Source organism: Xenopus laevis, chromosome 3S (genome assembly GCF_017654675.1).
Source record: "Xenopus laevis strain J_2021 chromosome 3S, Xenopus_laevis_v10.1, whole genome shotgun sequence".
Taxonomy (NCBI): domain Eukaryota; kingdom Metazoa; phylum Chordata; class Amphibia; order Anura; family Pipidae; genus Xenopus; species Xenopus laevis.
This window is the reverse complement of record NC_054376.1, coordinates 62,539,813-62,567,235: the sequence shown is the minus strand read 5'-3', so window position 1 is coordinate 62,567,235 and position 27,423 is coordinate 62,539,813. Positions and strand designations below refer to the sequence as shown.

Genomic DNA, 27,423 nt, shown 5'->3' with positions numbered 1-27,423 from the left:
GTTCATAATGTATACCTCTGGCCGGTCATTTCCTCTCAGGATAAGTTTCACCCCACGAGAAGAGATTTCAAGTTCACAGCTGGCAGGGGGCCTTAGGTGAACTGTTAGCTTCCTTGCAGTTGCAATCTGTAGGTAAAATAAAACATATCTCAAGAATCAGGAGTCAAGAGTGAGTTTACTGTCATTTCATCCATATGCGTTTGTACAGTACACAGTGAAACGAAACAACGTTCCTCTAGGACCATGGTGCTACACAACACAACATAGATGTACCGGACAACAGACAAAAAGTGCAAAAATATGCAACTCCTGAAAGACAGGACAGCACAGTGCAGGGACAGGACAAGACAGTGCACACTCAGCAGGGCCATCAATTCATACTAGACTGTTATATGGTGTGTGTAAGGTTATTGTGGGATAAAGCTGTAGGCCTTAGACTACATTGTGTTCTATGTTACCTTCTGCATGGCTGCACAAAGGATGCCATTGCCTTGATGATTTGGTACCTCCACAGATCCCAGAAACTGAGCATCAAACATCTGGACCCAAGGCGAGTTTCCTCTGAGCACTTTAGAAAAACAGGACAGGAAAGAAATAGAAATAAAGATCGACAGTGAAAAGCCCGAAAAATTGAAAACTATTTATACATAATTGAGATAACAGTGCTTTTATAAGCAGCCTCTCATGCAGCCATTACACAACAGTAAGCTTAAACTCTAACACTCTCAAGCTGTACAGAAAGTCCTGTGTATGCACAGTACAAGTCCGGTGCACAGTGACACCTGCAGGCCATTTGTATAAACACCACACAGTCCCTTTTTTGGTTCTTGGCATCCAGCTTTAAGGGAGTGCAGCTTTCAGATTGTTCTCGCTCTCTCTCTCAAAGATTTCAGAGATTTCCCAAGCTGTTTATGCCTGCCCTATCAATTCTGATAAAATATGACAAATTCTACATGACAAATCATGGTTGGTATACAGAACTAACCAGTTGATTTTCTATTCAATAAAGATGTACTTTTTTGGAAATGCACCTTGCTACTTAATTAACCCAAGAAAACGTTCCTCGGAATTGGAAACAGTGCACATAGAACATACCCATATTTTATAGAAAACAACCCACTCAAAATTTTCACCCACAAATGATTGTGGTCACTGGCAAAACACTTTATTCTTTCTTTCTAAAGACACCGTGGAAAAATGGCTAAATTAAGCAAAAGTTCTCTCAAGGTAATTTTGGTCTTACAATCTCTACACTATGGGGAAGATTTATCAGTATTCAAGATTGTGTTTGTGTTTTGAAAAAAATTATTGTGAAAAAATGTGACTGTGAATATACTTCAGAATATGTGGTGAATACTCAAAAAAAAACCTAAAAAATGAAAATCACGTGAAAAAACACAAGTAAAAACCACAAAATAGAAGTCAATGTAAAGTTTCACTGAAATCTGAAATAGCAACATTTTATATTGTTTTCCCTTGTTTACTAAAGAAGCCAGCATTTTAGCCTCTTTGAAAACAAATTGAACAATGTGTATGACTTGTATTTTTCCCTGACAAAACATGACTATTGTGTTCTTTTTTTTTCTTGAATATGCTAGTGTTAGAGAATAAAAAAATCCGGTCTCGTAAAGTCACACCCCCAGATTTGAAAACTGATATTTCTGCCTCCAACTGTGGGGGTTCCCTTAGCAGTTACAAGATTTCGGCCATACTTGATTAACAATAGAGAAGAGGCAGGCTGCAGAGACGGCAGTGGTTGTAAACAAACTTGAGCCAAGGACCAAGGGGGCCAATTGGGCATAAATACTATATTTGTTACTTTCACCAGAAAAAGTAAAAAAGTAAAAAAGTGTTTAATTTCAGTTCACAATCCCAGAAGTAGCAGATGAGATATGTTGGTTGAATGAGGAAGTGGAACTAAAAAAACTTTCAACAAGTCATTGTCCTGTAGGTTCCTCATTTTCCCCTGGACAGTCTTAAGAGTACAGGGATGCAGGACTATCCCCAACCACCACACAAGCGACCATTCATATTATTTTCTTTTCTGCTAATCAAACTTTTTTAGGAAATATTTGTACTTTTTTAAAAAGTGAGTTTAGTTGTGGTAGAAAAAAGGCAATAATACAAATGTTGCCCACACTATTCCCCTGAGCATCACAGCCTAATAAATTAATAAAGGTAAAAGGAGGGATAAAAACAATTACAGTAGCTTACCAACAGTCTCCTTCACAGGACACACAACCTCATGTGCATAAAATGAGGGGAAGATTCCTCGTTCTCCTGTTCTCATGTTGTATCCACGACACCACGATCCATCTTCACACTCTACCAGCAAAGGATCATCTATATCAAGTTCCAGCTCATCTTCATGACGAGGGATGAACCTGTAGAAGAGATTAACAATGACATCACTGCTGACTCAATCAAACAGAAAGTGTAGCATATGTTACAAATGAAGATGGCCATGTGTAAATGTACAACACAACAACAAACAGGCAAACAAACAAATAAATAAAAACAAAAACAGGTGCTTAAAGCTGCCCATAAGAGATAAACCATATTTTCCCAAACACGTTGAAGCCAAAATATAAAGTTATATGATGACAGTTATGCAGTGATTTAATAACTCCACTTTTTTTGTTATTATAATTGCTTTTATTTTCTGTTTGATATTTTACTGTGTGTGTGTGACTATAGTTCAAGACAAATTTATTTAGTGTAATAAATGACAAGTCTTGAAAAAACGCGGTTACAAATAAAGATCTGTGACATGTAATGAGGGGGGGATGAATGATCTTTTCCAACCCAATTTCACATTATTAGTGACTCAAAGGGGATATTCTGCAAAATGACCAATTCATTATCCTTGCAAAGTACACTTTGATAATGATTTTATGAGGCACATTGTTCAAAATTAAAATTCATATTTGCATTGATGAAACTGCCAATTTTTCTGTATTGAGACATCTCTTGTGAGAACACTGTATGAAGGCAACAGTTACGGAGTCCAGGTTATAACCTGCTCTATGAAATACAGTAGCCCAATGGATGATCATATCCCCCTATGGGGTTTATACCCCACTGCTTCATTTTTAGACATTTGAAATCCCTGCTTCAATCTACAGCTCCCGATTGCAGAGATGGCATGTATTATTCTGTATTGTCAGTGTGTTACATTGACCTGAAGGTGATATAGGGGTGCATGTTAGGATCACAACATGTAGCTAACATGAGGCCAAAAATGTTAATTCACTTAAGGATATTGATGATTGACAATGTGCTTATTTGTGCTACACCAGTTAGGAAAACTCTAGTGTGAAAAATAGGTTTAAAAGTGTCCCTTTACATATGCTGCCATTTACAGTGTTTCTTCTCTTCCATTTTACTGCACTGTAGTTACGGTAACTTTATGTCAAACTGTGCCCACTGCTTGCAACATGTAATGGCACACTACTGATGAACATGCATATTTCTCAGCTGATATGCAAGTGGGTTTGGGAGCTCTCTACTACATTCCTATTGGCATTAAATGCCATAAGATGTTGCATGTCTATGACATAGTCTGAATGTAGATATTGTATTACATTTATAGACTCTCTGTTGCTATATGGTGACAACAGTCCCTCACCTGAACACAGCTCTGTGTGTCTGTTCTCGTTCTTCACCATTTATTATACAGGAAAATAAACCAAAGGAATCTGTGCCTGTAGACAAAAATAAATAACTCTTATGATAGACTGATCATTAGTGAATACACAACACATAATAAAGGACTCAAATAATAGCATATTCATATGCATTGCAGCTAGATATATGTCTCATATTTCTGATACTGATTCTAACAAACAAAAGTTACTCACTGGATGACCGCGATGTGCTGTTCACAAACACATTGAGAAATTTCTTGGAAAAAGGCACGTTGGGTTCTGGAGATGAATCTCCCGATGAAGACTCTCTTTCTTGGGCATCAACTTCATCACCAAAATCATCTTCTTCTAAGTCACAGGGGTTGCATGTGGTCAGGAGGTCACTGCCATCACTTAATATGGATGTACACCTTTGAAGACTAACAAGCTCCAGCTGTGTGTGCTCATCCACTACTAATGTGTATTTTACAGAGTCATAAGCTAACGAGTCATCTATGAAACGTGTTTCAGTTAAAGGAGGTTCCAAGAAATTTTCCTCCACAACACAATTCTCAAAGGGAGAATTCTTTAAACTTCTGTAGTAAGGAATCTCATTATCTTTCTCCCCAGGGTACTCCAAGTTAAAGCCTCGGTTGGTTTTAGCTGTGGAGATATCCAAGCTGGTTTGGTTTTGGTCCAGTTCTTGGCAAAGGTCATCACAAAGATCATTGTCCACAAGAATGCCAGAATCCAGATCATGATCAATATCCCAACCTTCTGCTGGCTCCTGCATAGTTTCTTCTCTTCCATTCCATAATTGTTGTTCAGATCTATGTACAGGAGATTGTATTCTGCATTTAGCTGTGTGGGATAATTTCTCCAAGTGAGGTGGTAGTCCTTCAAAAATGGGAGTGACAGTGTCACAGGAGTCATGCATAACATACAATGCAGGGCCTGAGTCTTCCTTTTCCAGGTGGTTTAGGGAATTCTGCAGGGTTTCCATATCGACTAACTCTATGCTTTGTTCTGTTGTCTCCAACTCTGTAGACATATCTTTAGAGACACTAAACTCGGTTTCAAGTTCTGGCTCAACTGCCTCGGGGTCCAAATCAGAGGCAGGTGAAAGTGTGTCGCAAGAAGGGCTGGTCTGCCTCTGGAAACATTCATCTGGGCAGTTAATCGGATATGAGCCCTCGGAAATCATTTTATTTACAAGGTTGCTGAGCAGCCAGGGGGAATCTGAATCTTCACTTAAATCAGCCTCTGATTCTGAGTCTGAGTCATACTCACTGTTTGCATCTGGTTCTGAAATCAGCTTTGGCCCAACAGGCAAGTAGAATGAGCGCCGTAAACTTTCCAGACTGCGTTCTGTGTTTTTTGCTGATTCTTCCTGGGGTGGAGCTTCCTCATCTATATTCCAAGAACTGTATTTTTCTTCCACTTCTTCCACTCCTGGGTCAATCTCATCTTCCTTGTCCAAGAGGATGGCTTCTTTTAAACCTTCACGACCACCATCTAGCACATGGTCTAGTTCAGGATCAGAGGTGGGAGTGCTAGCCTCTTCAATAGAGTTAGTGAGATGAGAAGATCGTCCACTGCTTGACTCACTGGTCAGATCCAACTCTGTTTCTGAGATAGAGGAAATCATATTTCCTACCAGCCTACCAGCTTCACATGCAAAGGCTGCTTCAATCTCCCCTTCTACATCTGAATCAGAGCCTGGGGAGCTAAGATCCTGGCTGCAGTGCCCAGAGGGAAGGAAGCGCCCACGACTTGTCAAATCAGCCTCAATTCCAGGATCTGAAGAAGGAGATGTAGTTTCATTGGAAGAATTGGAAGGATGACCCCGTGTGCTTGCTCTCCTGTCAGGACTCAGATCATTATTCTGATCTCCAGAGGGTGAGGATACTCTCAGCTCTGAATCTCCTCTACCAAAGCCTCCATAGGTAGACTGGGACTGATGGTCAGAGGGGGGCACATAACTGTCATCTTTCATCTCCAGCTCTGTTATTGTGTTGTCACTGTCAGGAACTTGGCAGCTCTCTTGCTCTGGCTGCGTGATCTCGGACTGGGAGTCCAGCTCTGCAGGTTAGAGAAAAAAAGTGATAAGATCTAATCAAAGGCAATAAAATGAAAACCTCCCTTCATTAAGAAAAAGCATAAATGTAATAGATGGTAAACTAAAAATTTAGAACAAAAAAGTATATGAAAAAATAAAAACATACAGAAGCAACAATGTTTTCCATATTATAAAATAAATTGCTAATATCCTCATATTTTATAACAGGGGGTTCTTTTATTTTTTATGATACACAATATTCAGGAAGTCATGTGACAAAAATTACATCATAGATAGAGATAGATAGATAGATAGATGATAGATAGATAGATAGATAGATAGATAGATAGATAGATAGATAGATAGATAGATAGAAATAAAAATTAGTATTTTGCCTGGAGAAAAAAATAACACTCTCACCAGTCTCGTTTCTACCAGGATCTGGCCAGCTGTCTCTTTGAGAAATAAATCCACCATTGTTGTTTAATGTGTCCTGAAGTAAAGAGAAGATGTACGTTCAAGCCATTAGATACATATATTTAAATGCAATTACAGGGCTCATTTATTAATACCAGGCAAAATTGCCCCAGTGTAGTAATCAATGGCAACCAGTCAGCTCTTTTTTTTTTTAGTATTCTACCTGCAGCACACTGAACTGATCTCATTGCTGACTTGCAAAAGATAACTTCACTGAGGCACTTTTATTAATTAATGAGCCCCAGTTTATTCTGTATACCCTTCACATCTCATGCAATATAACAAGACATTTGGGATCATTTACCGATTTTTACCAGGGCAGTAATTAATGTTCAGTAAGCTACACATATTTAACTAGAAGCAAAAATTAGCTTGGTTGCCATGGTTAACCGGACTAGTACAAATCACAGCCATTGTATATACAGTAAGCCCCAAAATTGCCAAGATGCTGAAGTACTGTATATTAAATGTGATAACAATGTATAAACAGATACTATAACATTACCCTGCCAGGGAAACCTCTAGCAGTCAAGTACTTGACAGCTGGCACTACAGATTCTACAATCTATAATAGCTAAGTAGTAACATTTCAGCTCCATTCCTGTATTGTCAGTGTTCAAGCCATTTGCCTCAGGTCCATAGGGTATAATAATTATCTCATAGCCACGGCTTGCTGCTATTAAAGGGGTTGTTCACCTTCATACATTTTTTTCAAATCAGTTGTTTTTAGATTGTTCCCCAGAAATAAAGACTTTTTCCAATTACTTTCCATTATTTATGTTTTACTGTTTTTTCAAAATCTAAGTTTAAAGTTGAATGTTCATGTCTCTGGTTTTTGTGTCTGGCAGCTCCGTAATTCAGGTGCAGACTCTGTTACAATTTTGCAACATTGAGTTGATACATTTCTCAGCAGCATCTCTAGAGTATTAGCAACTATTGTATCGATTCTAACAGCTGCCTGAAATAAAACCCAGAGATTCTGCTCAGCAGGGACAAAGATAAGAAATGTATCAACTAAATGTATCAATTTAGAACAGTTTACAGGGTCGGCGACCCCCCTCCCAGAGCTGCTTTAAAAGGTGAAAAATGAAACTTTACACTTCAATATTCGAAAAATGGTCACATTTCGAAAATAGGAAGTCATTGGAAAAAGTCATTATTTCTGGTGATCTATCTGAAAACAACTAGTTGTTTGAAGGTGAACCACCCCTTTAAGGTTTGATACAAGCATTCAACAGCTGTAGTGCAAAGTTGACCATAATAGAAGAAAAACTGCTGGGGATGTCAGTTGGTTAAAGGCAATTAGTTTGATCTGCTGTCATCACCCATAAAGGTACACATTAAGTAAGCTATCAGACTCATTTGGTTAATTCTTTCTTCAAAACATACTTGGCTCCCTGGCACTCTTGTCGCTACTTCATTGCCCCATTGCCAGTTAGGCCCACTCTAGTCTGGTTGTACCATAGGCAACTGCCTCTTTTGCCTGCCCATAGTTCCATTCCCCTTTGAACCAAATCCAAACCTTTAGAATCAGTTGACTTTAAAGTGAAGTTAAGGAGTCAAAAATACAATTCTAATGTGTCGCTACAATTTTATTGTTGTTGCTACTTTTTATTGCAGCCTTTCATGCAGCCTACTACCTGGTTGCTGTTGGAGCTGCTATACAAAAACTAAAATAACTCAAAAACCACAAGACTAATTGCAACTTGACTACTTCTCTATTACTACTAAAAGTTTATTTTTTTAAGGCAAACAACCATTTTAAAGCTCTAGACAAATGAACTGGTACATTTTTATTTGCTTGTTTTACTACCATTGCCATATATTATTTCTTATTAGTAACATGCCCTCACTTTTTTTTTTTTTTTCATTTTACTCTGTTTTGATTCTAGCATACCTGAGATCGAGGAGCAGTGAATCCCGATCGAGGAGCAGTGAATCCCAAAGTGCTTGGTCTATTTTTCAAAGAGTCCTCAAGCGGGAGAGCAGATGGCCTTGAGGATGGTGGAGCTTCCAGTTGCTTTGTGTTTTCTTGTACTGGAAGTTCATCTTCATCCTCCTCTTCTTCCTCATCTTCCTCCTCATCAATCATCTCAAACTCCTGGAAATCTTCCTGGAAGCTGCAGAGAGCACGAGATGGATCACAGCGCCCAAACCCCAGACCTTCCTGTAAGAAAGGAAAAATCACAAATATTCATCAAGACATTGTTATCCCAGATTTTAATCTACAAAAACTGTATATAAAAATACAGGGACAGTAGCAAAAATAGCATACCCTTAGGGGCCCCTGCTGCTGCCAGGTTTTAAACAGAGCTGTCTCACTTTCCCATTCTGGCCAGAAAAAATCAAAGATGGTTGTGCATTCCACCTGTGTAATGCACAGCCATCTTTGATTTTTTAATTGAAGTTTCCCTGACATGGAAGAGGCAGAGAGAGAGAGACAAGCACAGTAAAAATAAAAGTGTGATATTCAGCTTGGTGAGGTAATGCTTTCAATCTATTAATGCAGTGCCCAGAGGCCATTTCTGCAGTCATTTTACTGGCAAGTCTGGAGTTAATGGCGTGATCATTGGACATATTTGCAGTGGTCTTACTGGCAAGTCTGGGTTTTTTTTTTAAAGTGTTGAAAGGTATACACGCGCTTCATTAGTTCTCCAAAGTAGAGGGGCCCCCAAACTCTAGTTATGCCACTGTACATGAACCTATTATCCAGAATGCTCAGGACCAGAGATTTTACAGATAAACTGATCTTTCTGTAATTTAGATATCTATACCTTACGTCTGCTAAAAATCATTTAAGTATTAAAGAAACCCAATAGGATTGCTTTGCAACCAATGTGGATTTGTGCATCTTAGTTGGAATCAAGCACATGGTACTGTTCTATTATTACAGAGAAAAAATGAAATAATTATTAAAAAATGTAATTATTTGATTAAAATGGATTCTATGGGGCATGGCCTCCCTATAATTCAGAGCTTTTTGGATAATTGATTTCAGGATAAAGGATCCCATACCTGTACAAATTAACTCACAAAAGCTGTAACACAAAATGTTCCCTACAAAGACATTTACACATCTAAACAAAACAGAATGCGCTATAAGAACTTTTGTAGGTGTTTACACAATCAGAACTATAATGAAGTATACAATAAAAAATGCAAACTATTATATTTGGCTCCTTTTCTCCCTGTAACAACAAAAAAACAACCTATTAACAACCTATTCATTTTCATTGGTATGCCAATCTTTTTTTTTTCTTGTGCTTGTAACATGTTTTATGAAATAGATGTCCTTATTTTTGTAATGAGAAGTTATTACAGGGATGGGACCTGTTATCCAGAATGCTTGGGTTTTTCTAATAAGGGATCTTTCTGTAATTTGGATCTTCATACCCTATGTCTACTAGAAAATCTGGTACACATTAAATAAAATATTTATATCAAAAGATATATGTCCCAAGGCTTGAATGCAGTAAAAACAATTAGTTTATTAGTACTCACATATTAAAAAACAGATACATACTGACCCCACATGGTTCACCTTACGCGTTTCGTACCCTCCGGCACTTAGTCATAGGTGTCTCACACATTAAATAAACCCAATAGGCTGGTTTTGTTTCCAATAAGCATTAATTATATCTTAGTATAATCTATTGTTTTATTATTACAGAGCAAAATTTTTTTTTTAATTATTTGGATAAAATGGAGTCTATGGGCAACATTCTTTCTGTAATTCAGAGCTTTCTGGATAACTGGTTTCCGGATAACAGAGCTCATACCTGTAGTGTGCTTTATCTCTCTCTCATTTTAACTCTCTCTTTGTCTCTATTTGCACACAGATTTAATCATGTATAGGAGAGATGCCTACTCCATCAATATTAGAGCCATTATTCCACCTACGTTTTTTGATATTAAATATTTATGACCTGAGTGCAAGATCCCTACTAATTGAAACCAAAAGAATTTTAAATATATCATGCTTTCTAAAAATGGCATAGAAATTATGCTAGTGTGCATACTAGTGATGTGCGGGTCGAGATTTTCTCCAGGCCCGCTCCTGCCCTCTTTTTATAGACCGGCGCCCCACCCACCCCGATGCCACAAAAGGGAGGGGGCGTTGGCAGGCGGAAATCTATAAATTCCGGTGCCGGCAGCCTGCAGTACTAGCGCGCGACCCGAAGATTTTATGCAGGAGTCGGCCCGAACCCTCCCAACTCGGTCCCGTAGGTTTTGGTCCGGCCAGCAAATCACTGTAAATCATACTGCACATTATGTAAAAATGCATACTAGGCATTTTCATAGTTTTTTATGTGAATCGTTTTTTAAATATTGAATTAAAAGCAGCTGTTTGATACTAATATTCCACAGATACTGCTGAGAAATGTATTAACTATTGTATTAATTAAATGGAGCAAATTGCAACAGAATCTGCTCCTGGATTACAGACCTGCCGGACAAACACTAGAGAAAGGAAAATTCAACTTTAAAGTTAATTTTGGGAAAAAGGTAAAAACTCAAAGATGGAAAGCAACTGGAAAAAGTCTGAAATCTAAATCCGAAAACAACTCAACTGAAAAAAGTGATTGGAAGGTGAACAAAAAAAAAACATTATATAAACCCAGTATGAATTTATGCAGCTAAATTACCCTCAAGTACAAGGTGCTGTTTAATTATTATTGAAGAAAAGGAAATCATTTTTTAAAAAAATTTAATTATTTGCTTAAAATAGACTTCATAGAAGGTGGCCTTCCAATGTGAAACTTTCTGGATAACAAACAGGTTACTGGATATGGGATTCCATACATGTAGCAATAATCATCAGTCGGTTTCAAAACTACACATAATAAGGCTGATTAAAGATGTATTGAATTTGAATGTCAGTAATATAAAACTGAAGAATATGTGTTAAACGCACTTTAACCTAAAAAGTCTTGCAGGCTTAAAGGAAAACTATACCCCCCAGACAATGCAGGTTTCTATAAAAAATATATTGAATGAAACAGCTCATATGTAAAACCCAGCTTCATGGAAATAAACCATTTTTATAATAATATACTTTTTTAGTAGTATGTGCCATTGGGTAATCATAAATAGAAAATAGAAAAGGGCCCTCCTCTGGGATCCTAGGATTCACGAAGCATACAAACAAACCAAACATGTTAGATCACATTAAAATCTGTCTTTTGCTCCCACACTTCCTACCTTTACAGTTAGAGCTTTAGTATTTTTTGGTCTGGTGATCTCTGAGGCAGCACAGAGATTATTAAGAAATGGTGGTTCAAGGCAAGAGATGTAAAAGGGCAAGATTTACTTAAATATACAGTATATGTTGTATAGTTTGGTAAGATTCTTTAATATGCCGCTAAATTAGATTTAAACTGTTGCTTAAAGTGATACTGACACTAAAAAACTACTTTTTTAAAATATGAATGTACATTAAAAGTTACCTATAGTTTATGCTAATTGCTTTTTGCCGAGAAGTTTGCTTTTGTAAATAATTGTTAGTTTAGTTCCTAAACCTGACTATTTTGCCAACCTGACTGTCCCATCTCAGCCTGTCATTTAAAGTTTCTAATGCTAACGGACTCCTGCTTCTCAAATATTGCAGTCCCTCGTAGACGAAAACAGGAAGTCAGATAGGTTATGTAAAAGCATTGGGCAAATGCTTTATGGCAAAATTATAAGTAGCATGCGAAGCCAATATTATGATAGATGTAAAAAAGGCATAATTTCTGGTGTTAGTATCTCTTTAAGTATTCATTTTGGGGGTATAGTTTTCCTTTAACTATTCCTAAAACAGACTTAGGCATATGCTTGATACGGTATGACTTTTTGTTCTCTCTCTAAACATAGACTATAAGCAAAATGTGTGGAATTTACTTGTTTTTCTTATAACTGCTCTCTCATAAGAAGGATTGTGAACTAAGGCAGAAACAGTAGGCATCCATTATGGATGTCAGAGCAGTGTGAAAAATGCAAATAATATTAAAGGAACAGTAACACCCAAAAAAAAGTGTTTGAAAGTAATTAATATGTAATATACTGTTACCCTGTACTGGTAAAAGCTGTGTGTTTGCTTCATAAAGACTACTATCAAGCCGCTGTTTAGCCATGGGAACAGCTATTCCAGCTGGAAAAAAGGAGAAAAGGCACAGGTTGCATAGCAGATAAGCACTGTAGAGTACAATGGTGTTTTATCTGTTATGTGCTATGTGCATTTTCCCCTTTTTTCCAGCTTGAATGGGTGCCCCCATGGCTACACAGCAGCTTTGTTAATGTAAACTATAGTAGTCCTGCTGAAACAGATACACAACTTTTACCAGTGCAGGTCAACACTACATTATATTCTAATTACTTTGATCCACTTTCAGCTTTTGGTGTTACTGTTCCTTTAAGTCATCATCTTTTTCTCACCTTGCATCCAGCCCTGCAGCAAATGCCTGCAGGCAAAGGTCTTCTTATTTTGTAATAAATATTCTAAAAATGACCATCTGCTAAAAGCATATGCATCCCAGTGTACAAGCAGTTACAGTATATGCAGCTACCATCAGCATGAAAAAGAAAGGACAATTGAGGACAACCTGTCTGAACCAATTTAAATTGATGTTTTGTATCTTCCCAAATAATTTAGCATTTTTGCATTTTTAGATCAGTTACAGAGCAGAGCCTGTTTCAGTAGAAAAACATACATTCTGCTACTGTAAAATCAAGATATAGGGAAGACGGCATTAGAATGATACAGAAGGAATGAGAACATACAGCATGCCAGTATCCTTTTTAAATGGCACATCAGTAGTATAAACAAGACACAGCTTTTGTCCTGAATTAAGGATGCATCTGGGCATTAGTATAACACTGTCAGCTAATCCTGATCAGTCTTACTTCTGGCTTTTTGAATATTTTGCCTAATTGAAATTGTACATGTGTATGGAAAAGGATTACTACTCATTTTGATCTGCTGCAAGTAGATTAGTACAGCTCTAGTTTAAAAAGGTTTATATACAAAATACTGTTTTTTGGTTACTGCATACTGTTTTTAATTTTTGTGCAACACTATGCTACAATTTTGCTGGTAGTGAGCTCCCTAGGTATGTCTTTCCATACACCCAGCTATAATACAAAGAGAAGATAATTACTGTGGTGCCATCCATAATTGCCTCACAGGTTAATTGCCCCAAAAAGCATTAACCTGTGTATGTGTGTGAATTTCCTAAAAGCCTCTCTTTCCCATACGTCCAGGTCAAGGAAATACAGCTATCCTGGTCGTTTGGTGGTTGACACCACTAAGGTGAAACCAAATCAGTAGTTCAAAATTAAATATACAAATATGATACAGTCACCAAGTTTATGTAAAGGAATATACCAAATCACATACATTTGTGTACAGGTGCGCTCCAGCCTGTAACGCCACCTGAGGCAGAGAGTGAAATTGGGCTCTCTGCGCAAGAAAATCCAAATTTACAGTTTTAGAAACGGAAATCCACTCTTAAAGGAAAACTATACCCCCCAAACAATGTAGGTCTCTATTAAAAGATACTGAGTAAAACAGCTCATGTGTAAAACCCAGCTTCATGTAAATGAACCATTATCATAATAATATACCTTTTTAGTAGTATGTGCCATTGGGTAATCATAAATAGAAAATTGCCATTTTAAAAAATAAGGGCCGCCCCCTGAGATCGTACGATTCACTGTGCATACATACAAACCACATGTAAGGTCACATGAGCCAATTAACAGACAGAGTTCTGCCTTTTGCTTCCTCACTTCTTCCTGTTACAGTTAGTGTTGTAGTATTTCTGGTCAGGTGATCTCTGAGGCAGCACAGATAGAGTCACGAAATGGTGGTTCAAGGCAAGAGATGTAAAAGGGCAATATTTATGTAAATATATATTCCAGTTTGGTAAAATTCTTTAATATGTCATTCAATTTGATATAAACTATCTGTTGCTTAAGTATTCATTTTGGGGGTATAGTTTTCCTTTAAAGTTACCAGGAGTGGCTTTTTTCCGCCCTGGCAACTTCTGGGGAGCTGCCGTCTGAGTTGTGTAAAACGAAATCCGCCTAAACAATTGTGTTAAAAGCTGTATAAAATCCGGATCCATTAACCGGAAAACCCTGGGTTCCAAACTTTCTGAATAACAGGTCCCATACCTGTACCAATATTTGAACCTTTTACACAGAGTAGATAGCATGGACTTAATGTGAAGACTTTTTACTCATATTAGACAAACTTATAGAAACTGAAGAAATATATATTGCATGGAAGCTATTTCTGAGTAAGATGGAGAACTACTTCCTGTTATAGAGACTGGTTGCTAGGTAACTACAAACTGCTGTTGGGAGACTATTTCCAACACCTCAAAGGGGCCTATAACAGCCTAGCTAATCAGCTAACAGGGTCAGACTGGAGCCTTGGGGGCCCAGCGGGGCAGCAAACAAAGGGCCCTCCTCACAAGTCCCTGGAGGCCCCCTCCTGACCTCTGTTACCCTGGCCTGCGATACGCAAGTACGCAGACACAGCAAGATACACGCACAAACAGAGCAAGATGCACGAACATGGCACAAACTTCACGAAACAGCTTTATTTCTTTATGGGGGAGCAGATCTGGGCTGGCATTGTCAGCTAAAGTGATATTCATGCCTTAAATAAAAGGGATTGTGACTAGAAATCAGTTTGCAAAATTGTAAGGATACAGTATAGTATCTTTCTAGTTGTCACGGGCGGCACCCGATACCAGAACAAATGCCAAGCACCCTGGTCTCGGCTCGGCTTCACCAGTAGTGTGACCACCGTTGGGCTTCGGGAGGAGCCCTCAGCTTACTTGGGTGCCTCCTGGACTTAACGAGGGGTGCAAGGCGAGATGTTCTGGCTGGCGAAGGGGGACGGCTGTTAGCAGAGTCTTTTGGGCCGAAGGTCACGGTACAAATGGAGCAGGCAAGAGAATCGTCAGACAGGCAAGGTCGAGGCAGGCAGATATCAAGAATCGTCAGGCAGGCTAGGGTCAAACCGGGTTGTCAATCAAGGGGTTAAGCAGGAAGAGTTGTCGTAGGCAGGCGAGGGTCAGGATACAGAATGCAGAATAGTCAGGAACAGGCTGGGTTAAACACGGGTAATCAAACAGACTAGATTCAGAACAGATCAAACGCACAAGGCTCAGGAACCACTAGAAACAAGTTCTATCACTGGCATCAGTCAGCAGTCTGAATGGGCCTTTTATATTATTTGAATTTCACGCCGCGCGCGCCCTAGAGATTCGGCGCCTGCGGCCTAACGTGCGCCCACGTGATCCGGCGCCTGCGGCCTAACTGAACCCGCACGACGCGGCGGGCGTCCCCGCCCAGGGGGCGGCAGGCGTCCCCGCCGTCCCCCCACTAGACCACCAGGTATGTCTCTTACACTAGTGCTAGTGACTGACAAAATGTTCCTTTATATAGTTGATTACATCATGGAAAAAAAAACAGGAAAACATTTACAAAACATGTTAAAAATCCATGTATTTAAAGAGTAACTATACCATTTACTTTTTATTTAAGGAAAATAAGAAAAGGAAAAATAATTGTAATTATAATTGGTTTGTCTCTTTTTCCTGGCTTCTGTCTGAAATTGCAGTTAAAGCCTTGCCCACATTGCTATTGTCTCAGACTGACATAGCCTTCCTATTAAGTTATGACCCCATTATAAAATGCTAGAAGAGGGAATAGCAAAGTAGTCAGACTAGTCAGTTAAAGTCATGGTAAAAACACCCAAAATTAGTTAGTAATGCCTTTTCCATAGGAGGTATAAGCTGATAACGTATATATAAATATACCAGAGTATGTATTTCCCTGTATTAAGCAATTCAGAAAAATCTGGGGAAAGGTAAATAAGGCTGAAAGTGCAGCACATGCTGAAACAATTTACCATCTTATGTTTTATTAAAAAAAAAAAAAATATTATCTGGTATAGAAAGAGTAGAGATGTAATAGAACATGGGTATTATATGTATCACAACCCTCTACTTTGCAAGTATCCTATTGATGCTGTGCTCCCACCTAACATTGTGGTTCACTAATATGTTTTGCTTGGTATCACAGCTGTTGCAAGCTACTTTCTGCAATATTGTACTAATTTTCTCAACCTGCTACTGACCCATTGTTGTTGTATGAGGCCCTCCGTATGCTGTTGGTTTAGGGGATTTTCTATTATTTATCAATTCTGGCAATTTTCTTTTGTGGTTTAGTTTAAAATCTAAATGCAGCAATTAGTACAAACTTTGAATTCAGTAAAATATAAATATGGTGTATATTAAACTCGAGAAACAAAGAAGACAATTTATATACAACATATATTTGTACAGAAGAATTTCTGTGTGCAGCCAGCCAAGTGTGGTGAGGCCCTGACTGATTTTCACCTAGCTTAACCTACTTAATTCGGCTGTCCGTGTCAGCTGAGTTTGACTTGCCTGCTAGATCAGTGTTTTTCAGACTGTCATGCCAACCACATTTGGAAGAAAGCCCAAGCTGACTTGTAGTTTACAGTATTTAAAGTGCCAAAATGTTGATTTTCACTTATTAATGTTTCTACCTTTTTTGTGCAGGACTGTAAACATGATTTTTATAGTAATTCTTGCACACACAAGAGTTTTCTCAAATGTGTAAGACCTTGGGGTTGCATGTGAGATTCAGGTTATGAAATTAAAAACTTAAATAATTTGAGCTAGAAATTGTTAGCTTACAAAACATTTTGTTTCAATGTTTAATTCTTTTGGTTTAGTATATTTGTGTTGAGTTATGTAATACACATACATGTCCTGATATCAAAAAAAGCATTAATTAAAAACAGACATTTTAAAAAAATGCTCAACAGCATATGAATCCTAAACAATTACAATTGCCTATGTACCCGAGTACTGAGAGAATCATATTTTCCCCCACACATCCTACAAACAAACTGATTAATATCTGATTAATTGATACCAAACTGATTAACTGATGATACATGTTAGCCATACGCCTAGTATTATCTTATTGACAAAAAGTTTCATGTGACATACACAGTAATTAAATTAAAAGTAAATAATTAGTTTAAAGGAAAACTATAACCCCCTATACAATGTAGGTCTCTATAAAAAGATATTGCATAAAATAGCTCATATGTAAAACCCTGCTTCATGTAAACAAACCATTTTCATAATAATATAATTTTCTAGTAGTATGTGTCATTGGGTAATCATAAATAGAAAATTGCCATTTTAAAAAATAAGGGCCGCCTCCAGGGATTGTACGATTCACTGTGCATACAAACAAACTATACTTCTTAAGTCACATGAGCCAATTAACAGACAGAGGTGTGTCTTTTGCTTCAACACTTCTTCCTGTTACAGTTAGAGTTGAAGTATTTCTGGTCAGGTGATCTCTAAGGCAGCACACAGACCATCACGAAATAGTGGCTCAAGGCAAGACATTTAAAAGGGCAATATTTACTTAAATACATATTCCAGTTTGGTAAGATTCTTTAATATGCCACTTAATATGATATAAACTATATGTTGCTTAAGTATTCATTTTGGGGGTAAAGTTTTCCTTTAATAAGAGGGGATCTCAAGGCACTGGGATGCTCCTTGGGGATTCTCACCTACAGTTGCTTATGTAAAGCAGGCAACATTAAAATAATATAATGGTTAGAACATTGGTTGCCATGGAACCCTGCTGACATTGTTACTATTGACAAAATGTGTTGGAGAAGGGTTAGTGTTGCCATGACAACCTGGAAAGCCCTACTAAGAACTAATGGGGAATAGAGAATTGAGATAGGTTTTACATTTTTTCTTGCCTTTAAGTTCACTGAATATAAAAGAAAAAAAAGAAAAGGTAAATTCACCTGGGTATGACAATATGTTAGCATCCTAGTGCTCTTATAATTTACCTAATATCCCAGACTGGCAGTCCAGTGTGCAAATATATGTATTCAAAAACTTACCTAAAAAGGAAGATTCCTGGAAACATGTTGCTGTCTGCCCTGCCATTAACTAACCTGGGCCAGGTACAGTAGGTAAGCAAGCAAATTGGCTAGCTCAAGTCATTTAAACTTTTCTTTTCCTTTTATGCTCTAATTACTATTTTATTAGCTCTTGAACAATACATTTAACACAGTCTGTATACATATTATATTTTAATTACTCACAATTGATCCCACAATGCAAAATAGGAACCATTCATACAGCTTAACGTTAAAATGTTTGTTGCACTCTCTGTGGCCAAATACATTTCAATACTAAGCTGTGTGTGTGAAATTGTATGACTATAGTAATACTATGTCAGATATTCAGGGAACATCTGCACCATCATCAAGGTTACTGCTATTTTGTGTGTGGGTAGGCCACCACAATAGTCACGATGGATCCCTACACTTCTGAAAGTGGCACCCTATTTCTTCTCTGGTATTAATGAAATAACATGGTTTTTTTCATCTGTGATAACTGTGACAATGTATGATGATGCTGAAAATCTATCATACCATCACCATTTAATCACCTCTTTATATGCTTAATAGTATATCATGATTACGATTATAGTTTGAGCAAGTGATTTATTAACACTATCCTAACTTTCAGTAGGATGTGTGACAATGCTTTTAAAACGTTAATAGTGGTTTATATCAAGTCCCATGTATGATAATCCTTACTATTTTTAGGTAAATGGTTACTATATGGAAGTGGCTTATGAACCTTAATCATTGTGGACCACTGTTTTTTTATTCATTGTACATTAGTCACAATGTTGAAGTTACGCAGGGGTTGGATATTCCAACAAGACAATGACCCTAAAGGGAGATGTACAATATTCTCAAAAGGCCGTCACAGTCCCCCGACTTGAATAACATCGAAAATCTATGGGATGATTTGAAGCAGGCCGTCCATGCTCGGCAGCCATCAAATTTAACTGAACTGAAGAGATTTTGTATGGACGAATGGTCAAAAATAACGCCATCCAGAATCCAGACACTCATCATAGGCTATAGGAGGCGTCTAGAGGCTGTTACATTTGCAAAAGGAGGCTAAACTAAGTATTGATGTAATATCTATGTTGGGGTGCCCAAATGTATGCACCTGTCTAATTTGTTATGATGCATATTTTCTATTAATCCAATAAACTTTATTTCACTGCTGAAATACTACTGTTTCCATAAGTCATGTTATATATTAAAAGGAAGTTGCTACTTTGAAAGCTCAGTGAATGATAAACAAAACTCCAAAGAGTTAAGAGAGGATCCCAAACTTTTTCATATGACTGTAATTGACTAGAATACACTTTTGATTTTTACATGAATGGAATGACCAGACAAGCTTGCATCATAGGAGCCAAAGAATATATACATAATCCTAAAAATAAAGACACAAAGGCTAACAATTTTAATGTCTTGTCATTGTTGATCCTTGGACTTATCTGGCTCTACTATATAACTACTTCATACAATGCCATAAGTACCTTGTCACAGTGGTCTGAGTCATAGTTCAATCCAATTCCACAATCATCTGTAATTTCTGATAAATCTTCATCATCAAATTCTTCCAGACTGATGTCTTGTGATGGTCTGAAACACACAAGGGGGAAAATCATGTCATTCAAAACATCAAACCAGGACAGCGATGAAACATGAGGAGTATATTCAACTGAATATTAAAACTTGCAAACGATGGGAGGAATGATTTCTTTGTGATGATGTTGGTCACCATGCAGCAGAAAAAAAAGTAAAGAATTCTACTTCTTAAATTCTGCAACCCACTTCTAAGAACCCTTTATAAAATCTTATATAAATAAGTGAGGCATTTTCAATAAAATCTGGGTCAGACTGTAACAAATTAATCTTTCTTTTTTTGTGCTAAATTATGGGAAATTCTGTTTTTGTAGTAAATGTGTTTCTTTTCATATAAATAATTTTTCCTGCAATGCATGACTAGAATTGCAGAAGGGTTACATATTATATACAGTAGGTAGGAAGGAAAACATTAAAGCAAGGAAGTTCACTTTTAAAGGAATTGTTCAGTATAAATATAAAAACTGGGTAAATTTGCCTTCATCTTCTGTCTCTTTCCAGCTTTCAATGAGGGTCACTGACCCCAGCAGCCAAAATAAATTGCACTTTGAAGCTAGAATTTCATTATTTTATATGACTTATCTTCCTATTAAGGCACTCACCAATTAATTGACCAGTGTTACATTCAAACCACTACCTGACTACTAGTGCCTACCACCTAAATAGCCAGTGAATTTCAACCTGGAGAGCTGCTGAACAAAAAACTAAATAAGTCATGAACCACAAAATATTAAGAAATAAAGATGAATTGCACATTGTCTCCATACATCATTGTCTACATACTAAAAGTTAATTTAAAGGTGAGCTAGCCTATAAGTATAAAAGGAAAAAAATGGATTCTGTCACTGTGTTCTGAGGTAAATTTTCACTAGATACATTACAGTACAACTGAGGCTAGTATATTATGTATGTTAGAATGTTTTCTAACTGCTGTTTTGGGGATATGTTGGTCCCCGGGCCATATATTCAGCATATATGAGTACACAGACCCATGCAAAAAATTTGAATATAAAGATTAGTAATTTTATTCATAGATACTGTATATTACCATGTGCTCAGAGGCGTTTTGGGTGCCTTGCCACCCTGAGTCGGACTTTCTGATGACGTCCTACCCCTCGCACCCGGCTAGTTTTCATCACTAGTGCAGAGAACTCAATTGTGCTCTTTGCACTAGTGATGAAAACTAGTAGTAGAGCCAAAATAACTATTTGAAATTTTGGACCTTAAGGTTACCAGGAGCTGCTTTTTTGACGCTCTTGGTAACTTGGGAGCTGCTGCTGCCTGAGGCGAGTTTCTCAAGTCACCTCATGGCAGCAGCATCCCTGCATGTGATCTAAACAAGTTTGCCAAAGCATGTTATTTCCAAGCAATGTCCTTTTTTTCCTTTATTAACAATGTGCTAATGTGTATATTGTTGAGAATTCATGTGTGCCCTCAATTTGAGCATCTGCAATGGTTGAAACTATATGAATTCACGTCTATTCACTAATGCAATTAGGACCCTTTACTTTCTTGCTACATAGTCTACATGGATCCAAATCCAAAGGAACTGCAGAGTTTTCAAGATAAAGAACACTTGGACATTATAAATAAGTATTTACCATAAAATATACAGTAAATTAGAAAGGCTGGGCAACTTGTACTATTATGAATGGAAGTCTAAAACAGCATCATTATGTGATTTACTTTGACAACAACAGCAGGCTACACCCTGTGTCTTATGAATATGGAATACCTACAGGTGTAGACCTATGCAACTGAAATATATACTAGCCCTACTACCCAACAAATAGCAATGTACAGTATGAAGGCAGTTGTTCAGAACTGATCAGCAGTTTGGTTTTACACAACAATCTAAGAAAGATAATGCATGGTGTTCTATGCACCTTCATTCATTTAAACCCTAGCTGATTTCTTTTCCTTCCATCTATTCACAACCCCAAATTAGCTCAGCACAGTCAGCTTTTTGTCATCCCTTTGACTGAATTCCAACTACTTAATGTGTGTCTCCTCAGATTAATTGGAGTACTGTGATGTATGTTCTGTGAGTGGGAATGCATTCAGTTCAAGCTACATAACAATTATGTTTTTGGTGAAGGGCTGAGAAATGCATTCTAGTAAATACATTTCTTAGCAAAGTCTAGTTTTATGATTATGTAATGATAATGTGATAATTACAATTGTATGATTAAAGGGAAAGTAAAGTCAGTTTATTTAAACATCAGACTTACTATGTACAGATAGAGTTTGCCTGCATATCCTGAACCACAAATGTTATTTTGCAGGATACTCCCTGATTGTACCTGCCATAGTAGGCCTTGTCTTCTTCATTTCAGGAATGTTGAGGAAGCAAACAATGTGGGACAGGTAGGGGAGGGCTCGTGTGGAGGCCTCCACAAATTGCACCCTAGGCACATGTTGTGCTGTCTACATGTACTTTTGTTTCTGTATAGGGAAAAGAAGCTAAGAAGAAAAAGATATGAATGCCACTATTAGGAATATTCTGAAGTTCCCTTCAACATACAGTCTTGTGCTTTGGTGCATTTTCCTGAAGGAAAGGTATATCATTGATATAATCTCTAAGATATAGTTCTTAAGGTGCTGTGTCTAAATGCTATGATATTTTTTTCCAAAGGCACTAGTCTACCTATCCATCATTCGGGGTGCCAAAGTCGTTTAACCTTTACTTATCCTATAAACAGCATCCGAGTTAAATAAAGAAGCTAAGAAGAAAAAGATATGAATGCCACTATTAGGAATATTCTGAAGTTCCCTTCAACATACAGTCTTGTGCTTTGGTGCATTTTCCTGAAGGAAAGGTATATCATTGATATAATCTCTAAGATATAGTTCTTAAGGTGCTGTGTCTAAATGCTATGATATTTTTTTCCAAAGGCACTAGTCTACCTATCCATCATTCGGATGCCACAGTCGTTTAACCTTTACTTATCCTATAAACAGCATCCGAGTTAAAAAGTTAGCAAAACTTTGGGCGTCTTGAGGGATTCAAGAAAATTTAGACAAATTTGCATCAAGTCCATCAAGTGCCTTCACTCTAATGGCAGTTCTAAAAATGGTGTGCACTGTTAAAAATTCTGTATCAAAAATGATGATCTCTGGATCAACACTCCCTTAAAAAAACATTTATTTAGTTAAGACGTACAAATGGTCGACATTTTGTTCCGTAAGAGCTGATAAATATTTTGGCCATGTTATTTTTATGTACATCAATCATGTATTGTCCCATATACAAGTGCCAAAATTCTTCAAGCTGCCCTTCAGCTGATAAAATGAATCATTTAGTTCCAGATATATAACAACTTATCAAAGAATGGTTCTGTGTGCCCTAAAGGAGTGATGCATGTCCTGTGGTGACACTAGTGGTCTTATAGACACAAAATTCATTTTATTAACAGTCCATTCCTTATTTTGGATTTGAAGGGGGATTCTAGGCACCTGTAATTCCTCCCTTGCAGTACATTTCTCTGCAACCTGTAAGTCTTTAGCAACACATTCACTTATGTTCAGCAACACTTACTCACTTTATATGGAAATAACACTTAGTGGCAAATATTTTGGGAATTTACAGTATTTGTGCATTATTGCACATGCATTACTGCTGATTGTGTTTAGCAATAAAATGACCTACATCACTGTTGCTGCTGTTAATAGAACAGCTGGTTACAAAAAAAACAGAAATGTTACTTAGCTAGCAAACACTGAAGGGCCAAACAGAGGTATACTATAATAATAAAAACACAATGTGTAGACAGTTTCCAATCCTGCCCTGCTACTAACTATATAAGTTTTACATTTCTCAAGAAAGCACATACATACAGTAAATGGATAAGAATTTCTAACAGAAATAATTATGTGACTGTTTTTGTACAGTCCTACATAAATACATCTAGGATAGGGGCCTCAAAGCTGCTGTACTATGCATTAAGGTAACTACATCATAGGAGGTTTTTAGTATATTGTTAATTATGGCCTAATATTCATACAACTAACTTGCACTGACTTGCTCAGCCTGTAAGGCCAATGTCCTCACAGGTATAGTGTGATGATCCTGGAACAGGAATTTTGTTTTCTGCTTCATACAGGTCTTTTGGCTTCCTTGGACTGGATAAGTTAGAGATAAAAAAAAGTATTTGCATTACAGGCTAACTAGTGCAATGTATACTACAGTATAAAACACTGCTTTGTAGAAGCAAGTAAACAAACACATTATTTGTTAATGTGTATTTGTTGACAATTTCTGATGTATACATTTAGACAGAATACTATTTTAAAAATAAGGTTGAGATATATATATATATTTGTAAAATGCATAATGAAGCAATAGAATCCTTAATGAATCAGATGAAAATTGATGTAGGGATGACTTTGATGTAGTTGGCCAGCTTAAATATATTGCAATATATGGACAAACAATCCCTGTTTTGTTTAAAGGGTAAGGCATTTTTCAGTAGTAGTATGCACAAAATGTCTCTGTCTTAAATATATTGATAATGGGTTGAGTGCAGAGGACCTCTTGTATTTGTCTATATGTGTGTGTGTGTTTATAAGAAATATGGGTGGAAGCAACAGAAAACAGGAGGGTATTGCTCTATCTATGGGAGTAGTACTTAAAAGGTAAAGGTTGTAATACCAAGGTCGCTTGAGATAACTTTGACATCTTGCTGTGTAAGAAAAAATATTCCAAAGGGTGCACTCCATATGCAGCAAAAAACCATGGATGGTAGTACAAAAATACACAGGACCAAGGACAGCACTCTTAAGACTTAAAGGATGGCCAAACACAATGTAAATGCACAAAAATTAATTTTTATTACTCAACGTTTCGGTCTCACACAGACACATTCTTCTGGAGTGTTGTGTAAGAATGTATATTTTCATACACCATTGGAAGTAAAACAAGAAACATTTTTTTTGGTGAAGTGTATGATCTCTAAAGTATTTGCAGTATACGATTATGATAATGTAATTGTATAGCACAGCATACAACAGATATTACAATATATAATGTGCTTGTTTTTTTAATAAACAGAACATCAATAGCTGTGCATGGCTGGCTCTGACCTTCAGCCCTCCATCAGCAGCTGGACTACAACTCCTAGTATGGACCAACATCCCTTGGTAGTTGGGGATTTCTGTCAATTTTAGCTATCCACAAGATGGGCATCCCTGAAATATATTTCTGTGTTAAAATAGGGTTCAGATTTAATGTTTTATGTGTTATGCCATAAAGAGTGCCACATGGAAGTGGGAACCAGACTGGTCACCTTACTTCAATTTACCATAAACTGCTTATTAACAAACATCACTTTGTAAACACTGAAAGGGAAAGATATTATACGCTGCATGCTTAGTATCATGTTGGCTTGTAATGTCTTATATGGGGTGTCCAAAAGTTCTCAAAGTTCTGTCCTGGAAGGGTTAACAGATCACTTGATGTTTGGGACTGGGGTGGGGGCTATCCATTTAAAAGGAATGCTATTTTACCTCCACTGATTCTATTGAGTCGTCAGATGTTTTACAGATATACTAAACCTATGTAGCTATTTTTGTGTTTTGAAGAGATTTTAAACTACACTATTTTATACTATACAGCAGCACCCCTGAAATAAATAACATTCCATCAGTGGCACATGTTCATCACTTGAATGTGATATATCTTATGCTCAACCGCCTGTTCACTTTCCTGCAATGGTGGTGCTGGTTCTCCGTCGGCCCCGGCAAGGCCCCTCAACAGTAGCAGCAACATCACGGGTCCGCACACACTCTATATATCTGCAGTTGGGGACGTGGCCCCTCCTGATGAAGGGAGGTTGAACCCCCCGAAATGTTGATCTTTGTAGTGATATATTAATAAAAAGAGGGGCCACGTCCCCGACTGCAGATATATAGAGTGTGTGCGGATCCGTGATTTTGCTGCTACATGTTCATCACTTGCCATATGTAGGCCTGCCCATCATTCATGCCTCATCCATTCACTAGAGACCCTTGTGATGGGCTGGTTAGTCTGGTGCATGACTTTTCTCCAGACATTACAGAGCAGCATATGTATACAGCATTTGTTGTTGACATTGGCTACTATTGTACAAGTGCCATAGCTGGGCAGCTCAGTGAGTAGTAGATGAATGGAGGACTGCATTGATTTTAAGACATCGTGTGGGATACATTTAAACTAACTACAGATCTGCAGCGCTACATGAATTTAATTTTGAAAGGTGTCCAGTTTAAAGGGCAAGGTTATTTGAACCTCAGTAGGAATCTAGAATCTAGGCCAATGAGTGCTTGACGGCACAACGCAATGTATTTCCCTGGCTATGAATAATACCACTGCATGCAATTGGGATCTCACCTGCAGCCTGGTGGGGAGAGGGAGTGGAAGGTGGAGAGAGAAAACATATCAGCTCGATCCGCCATCTTCAATAAGAGAAGGGAAGAATTGGAAGCGAATCATACACCGACACACCCTGATAGCAAAGGACGCAGAACAGCCCAGAGGGCAGCTTGAGGGACAGGCCGAGATTCAGCCCAAGGCAAATGCACAGTCTGAAGTGTATAGTCCTGGAGAAAAGAAAAATAGTCCAGGGGCAGCGCCCAGCGACAGCTCCTCACTGTTAGCCCCTCAGGCACGACCACGCATCTCTTGTAGGCAATAGCAGTCTCAAGGGTTTGGTTTGTCCCTGCAGCTTCCGTGCCTCCTTGATTGGGGGGTTCCTGCGGTTCGATGCAGCCGCATCCAGGAGAGACTGCACAAGGCAACAACCAATGCACAGACTGGGGGAGGGGTGGGGGCTGAGAAGAGAGCGAGGGAGAGGAGGGTGCATGGAAGGAAATAGGAGGCAACGATACAGCAGAGTTACATAGGTAGGGGCAGCGAGCGCGCTATCTGATGGGGAGACTAATAATGTACAGCGGAGATCATGCGAGTGGAGCTGTCCTGTTATTGTGGTGCTGAAGTAGGAAAGGAAACCGTACACGCGCCGCATGAACGCGCACACTGAGCCAATAACAAGGCATCGCTAGTATTTCATGGTCATATATTCTATTGGAAAATTCCACTCGAATCAAAGCCTTAACTAGATAAAAAAATCCCTCGGGACATTGTCATTGATGGATATAGTGGCGAATGCGTCAGGATGTTTTGCTTGGGAAGCGCTTGAGTGTCGGTAAATGGCTTCTATTGCTGCCCCAGAAGCAGGAATTGAGATGACGCCATCGGTGCTCATATAGTGTGACACAGGCAGGGCCCCTCTCATTATGTCTGTGTCTTTCTACACCGTTATTTGTATGGTTTTAATCGTCACTAAGGTGTCCATTTTATGTTTATGGCAGAATACCAAAGGAGAATTAAAATAGTATAATACATACCCTATAGTGCTTGGCCTACAGCACAAATTCACCTAAACAATTTCTTCCCCTTCGTGTTTGATAGGTACCACTAATTTTTGCTTTAATTGTAAAGCAAGAGGCAAAGCTGCCATTGCTAGGCCAAAACAAAGTCTTTGCAGCTCAGTTCCTGTCACCTACATATGGTTGAATTGTGTTGGTATTGCCCAATTCTTTTTAATGCTTTTGCAGTGCATTCTGGCAGCAGTAAAGCTGCATCTCATATAAGCTCCTAGAACACACAAAAAATCATTCTAAATATGGGCATTACTCTCAGCACA

At 37.9% G+C, this 27,423-nt stretch overlaps 1 protein-coding gene across 2 annotated transcripts in view; it reads right to left on the bottom strand.

Annotated features, from left to right (window-relative positions):
• mapk8ip2.S (mitogen-activated protein kinase 8 interacting protein 2 S homeolog) overlaps window positions 1-26,677 on the bottom strand; it is a 37,195-nt gene extending 10,518 nt beyond the window's left edge. Inside the window, exons 1-9 of one of the 2 annotated variants that reach the window (XM_018255649.2) lie at window positions 26,109-26,677; window positions 19,633-19,738; window positions 8,060-8,329; window positions 6,106-6,178; window positions 3,861-5,708; window positions 3,629-3,704; window positions 2,215-2,384; window positions 459-568; window positions 16-126 (exon numbers count right to left, since the gene is read on the bottom strand). In XM_018255649.2, coding sequence (XP_018111138.1) covers window positions 16-126; window positions 459-568; window positions 2,215-2,384; window positions 3,629-3,704; window positions 3,861-5,708; window positions 6,106-6,178; window positions 8,060-8,329; window positions 19,633-19,738; window positions 26,109-26,173 — 2,829 coding nt within the window. In that variant the 5' untranslated portion in view covers window positions 26,174-26,677. Of the gene's footprint in view, window positions 1-15; window positions 127-458; window positions 569-2,214; window positions 2,385-3,628; window positions 3,705-3,860; window positions 5,709-6,105; window positions 6,183-8,059; window positions 8,330-19,632; window positions 19,739-26,108 lie in introns of both variants that reach the window. The other variant, XM_041588397.1, reaches the window with a different exon arrangement.
• Between the last annotated feature and the right edge of the window lie 746 nt (window positions 26,678-27,423).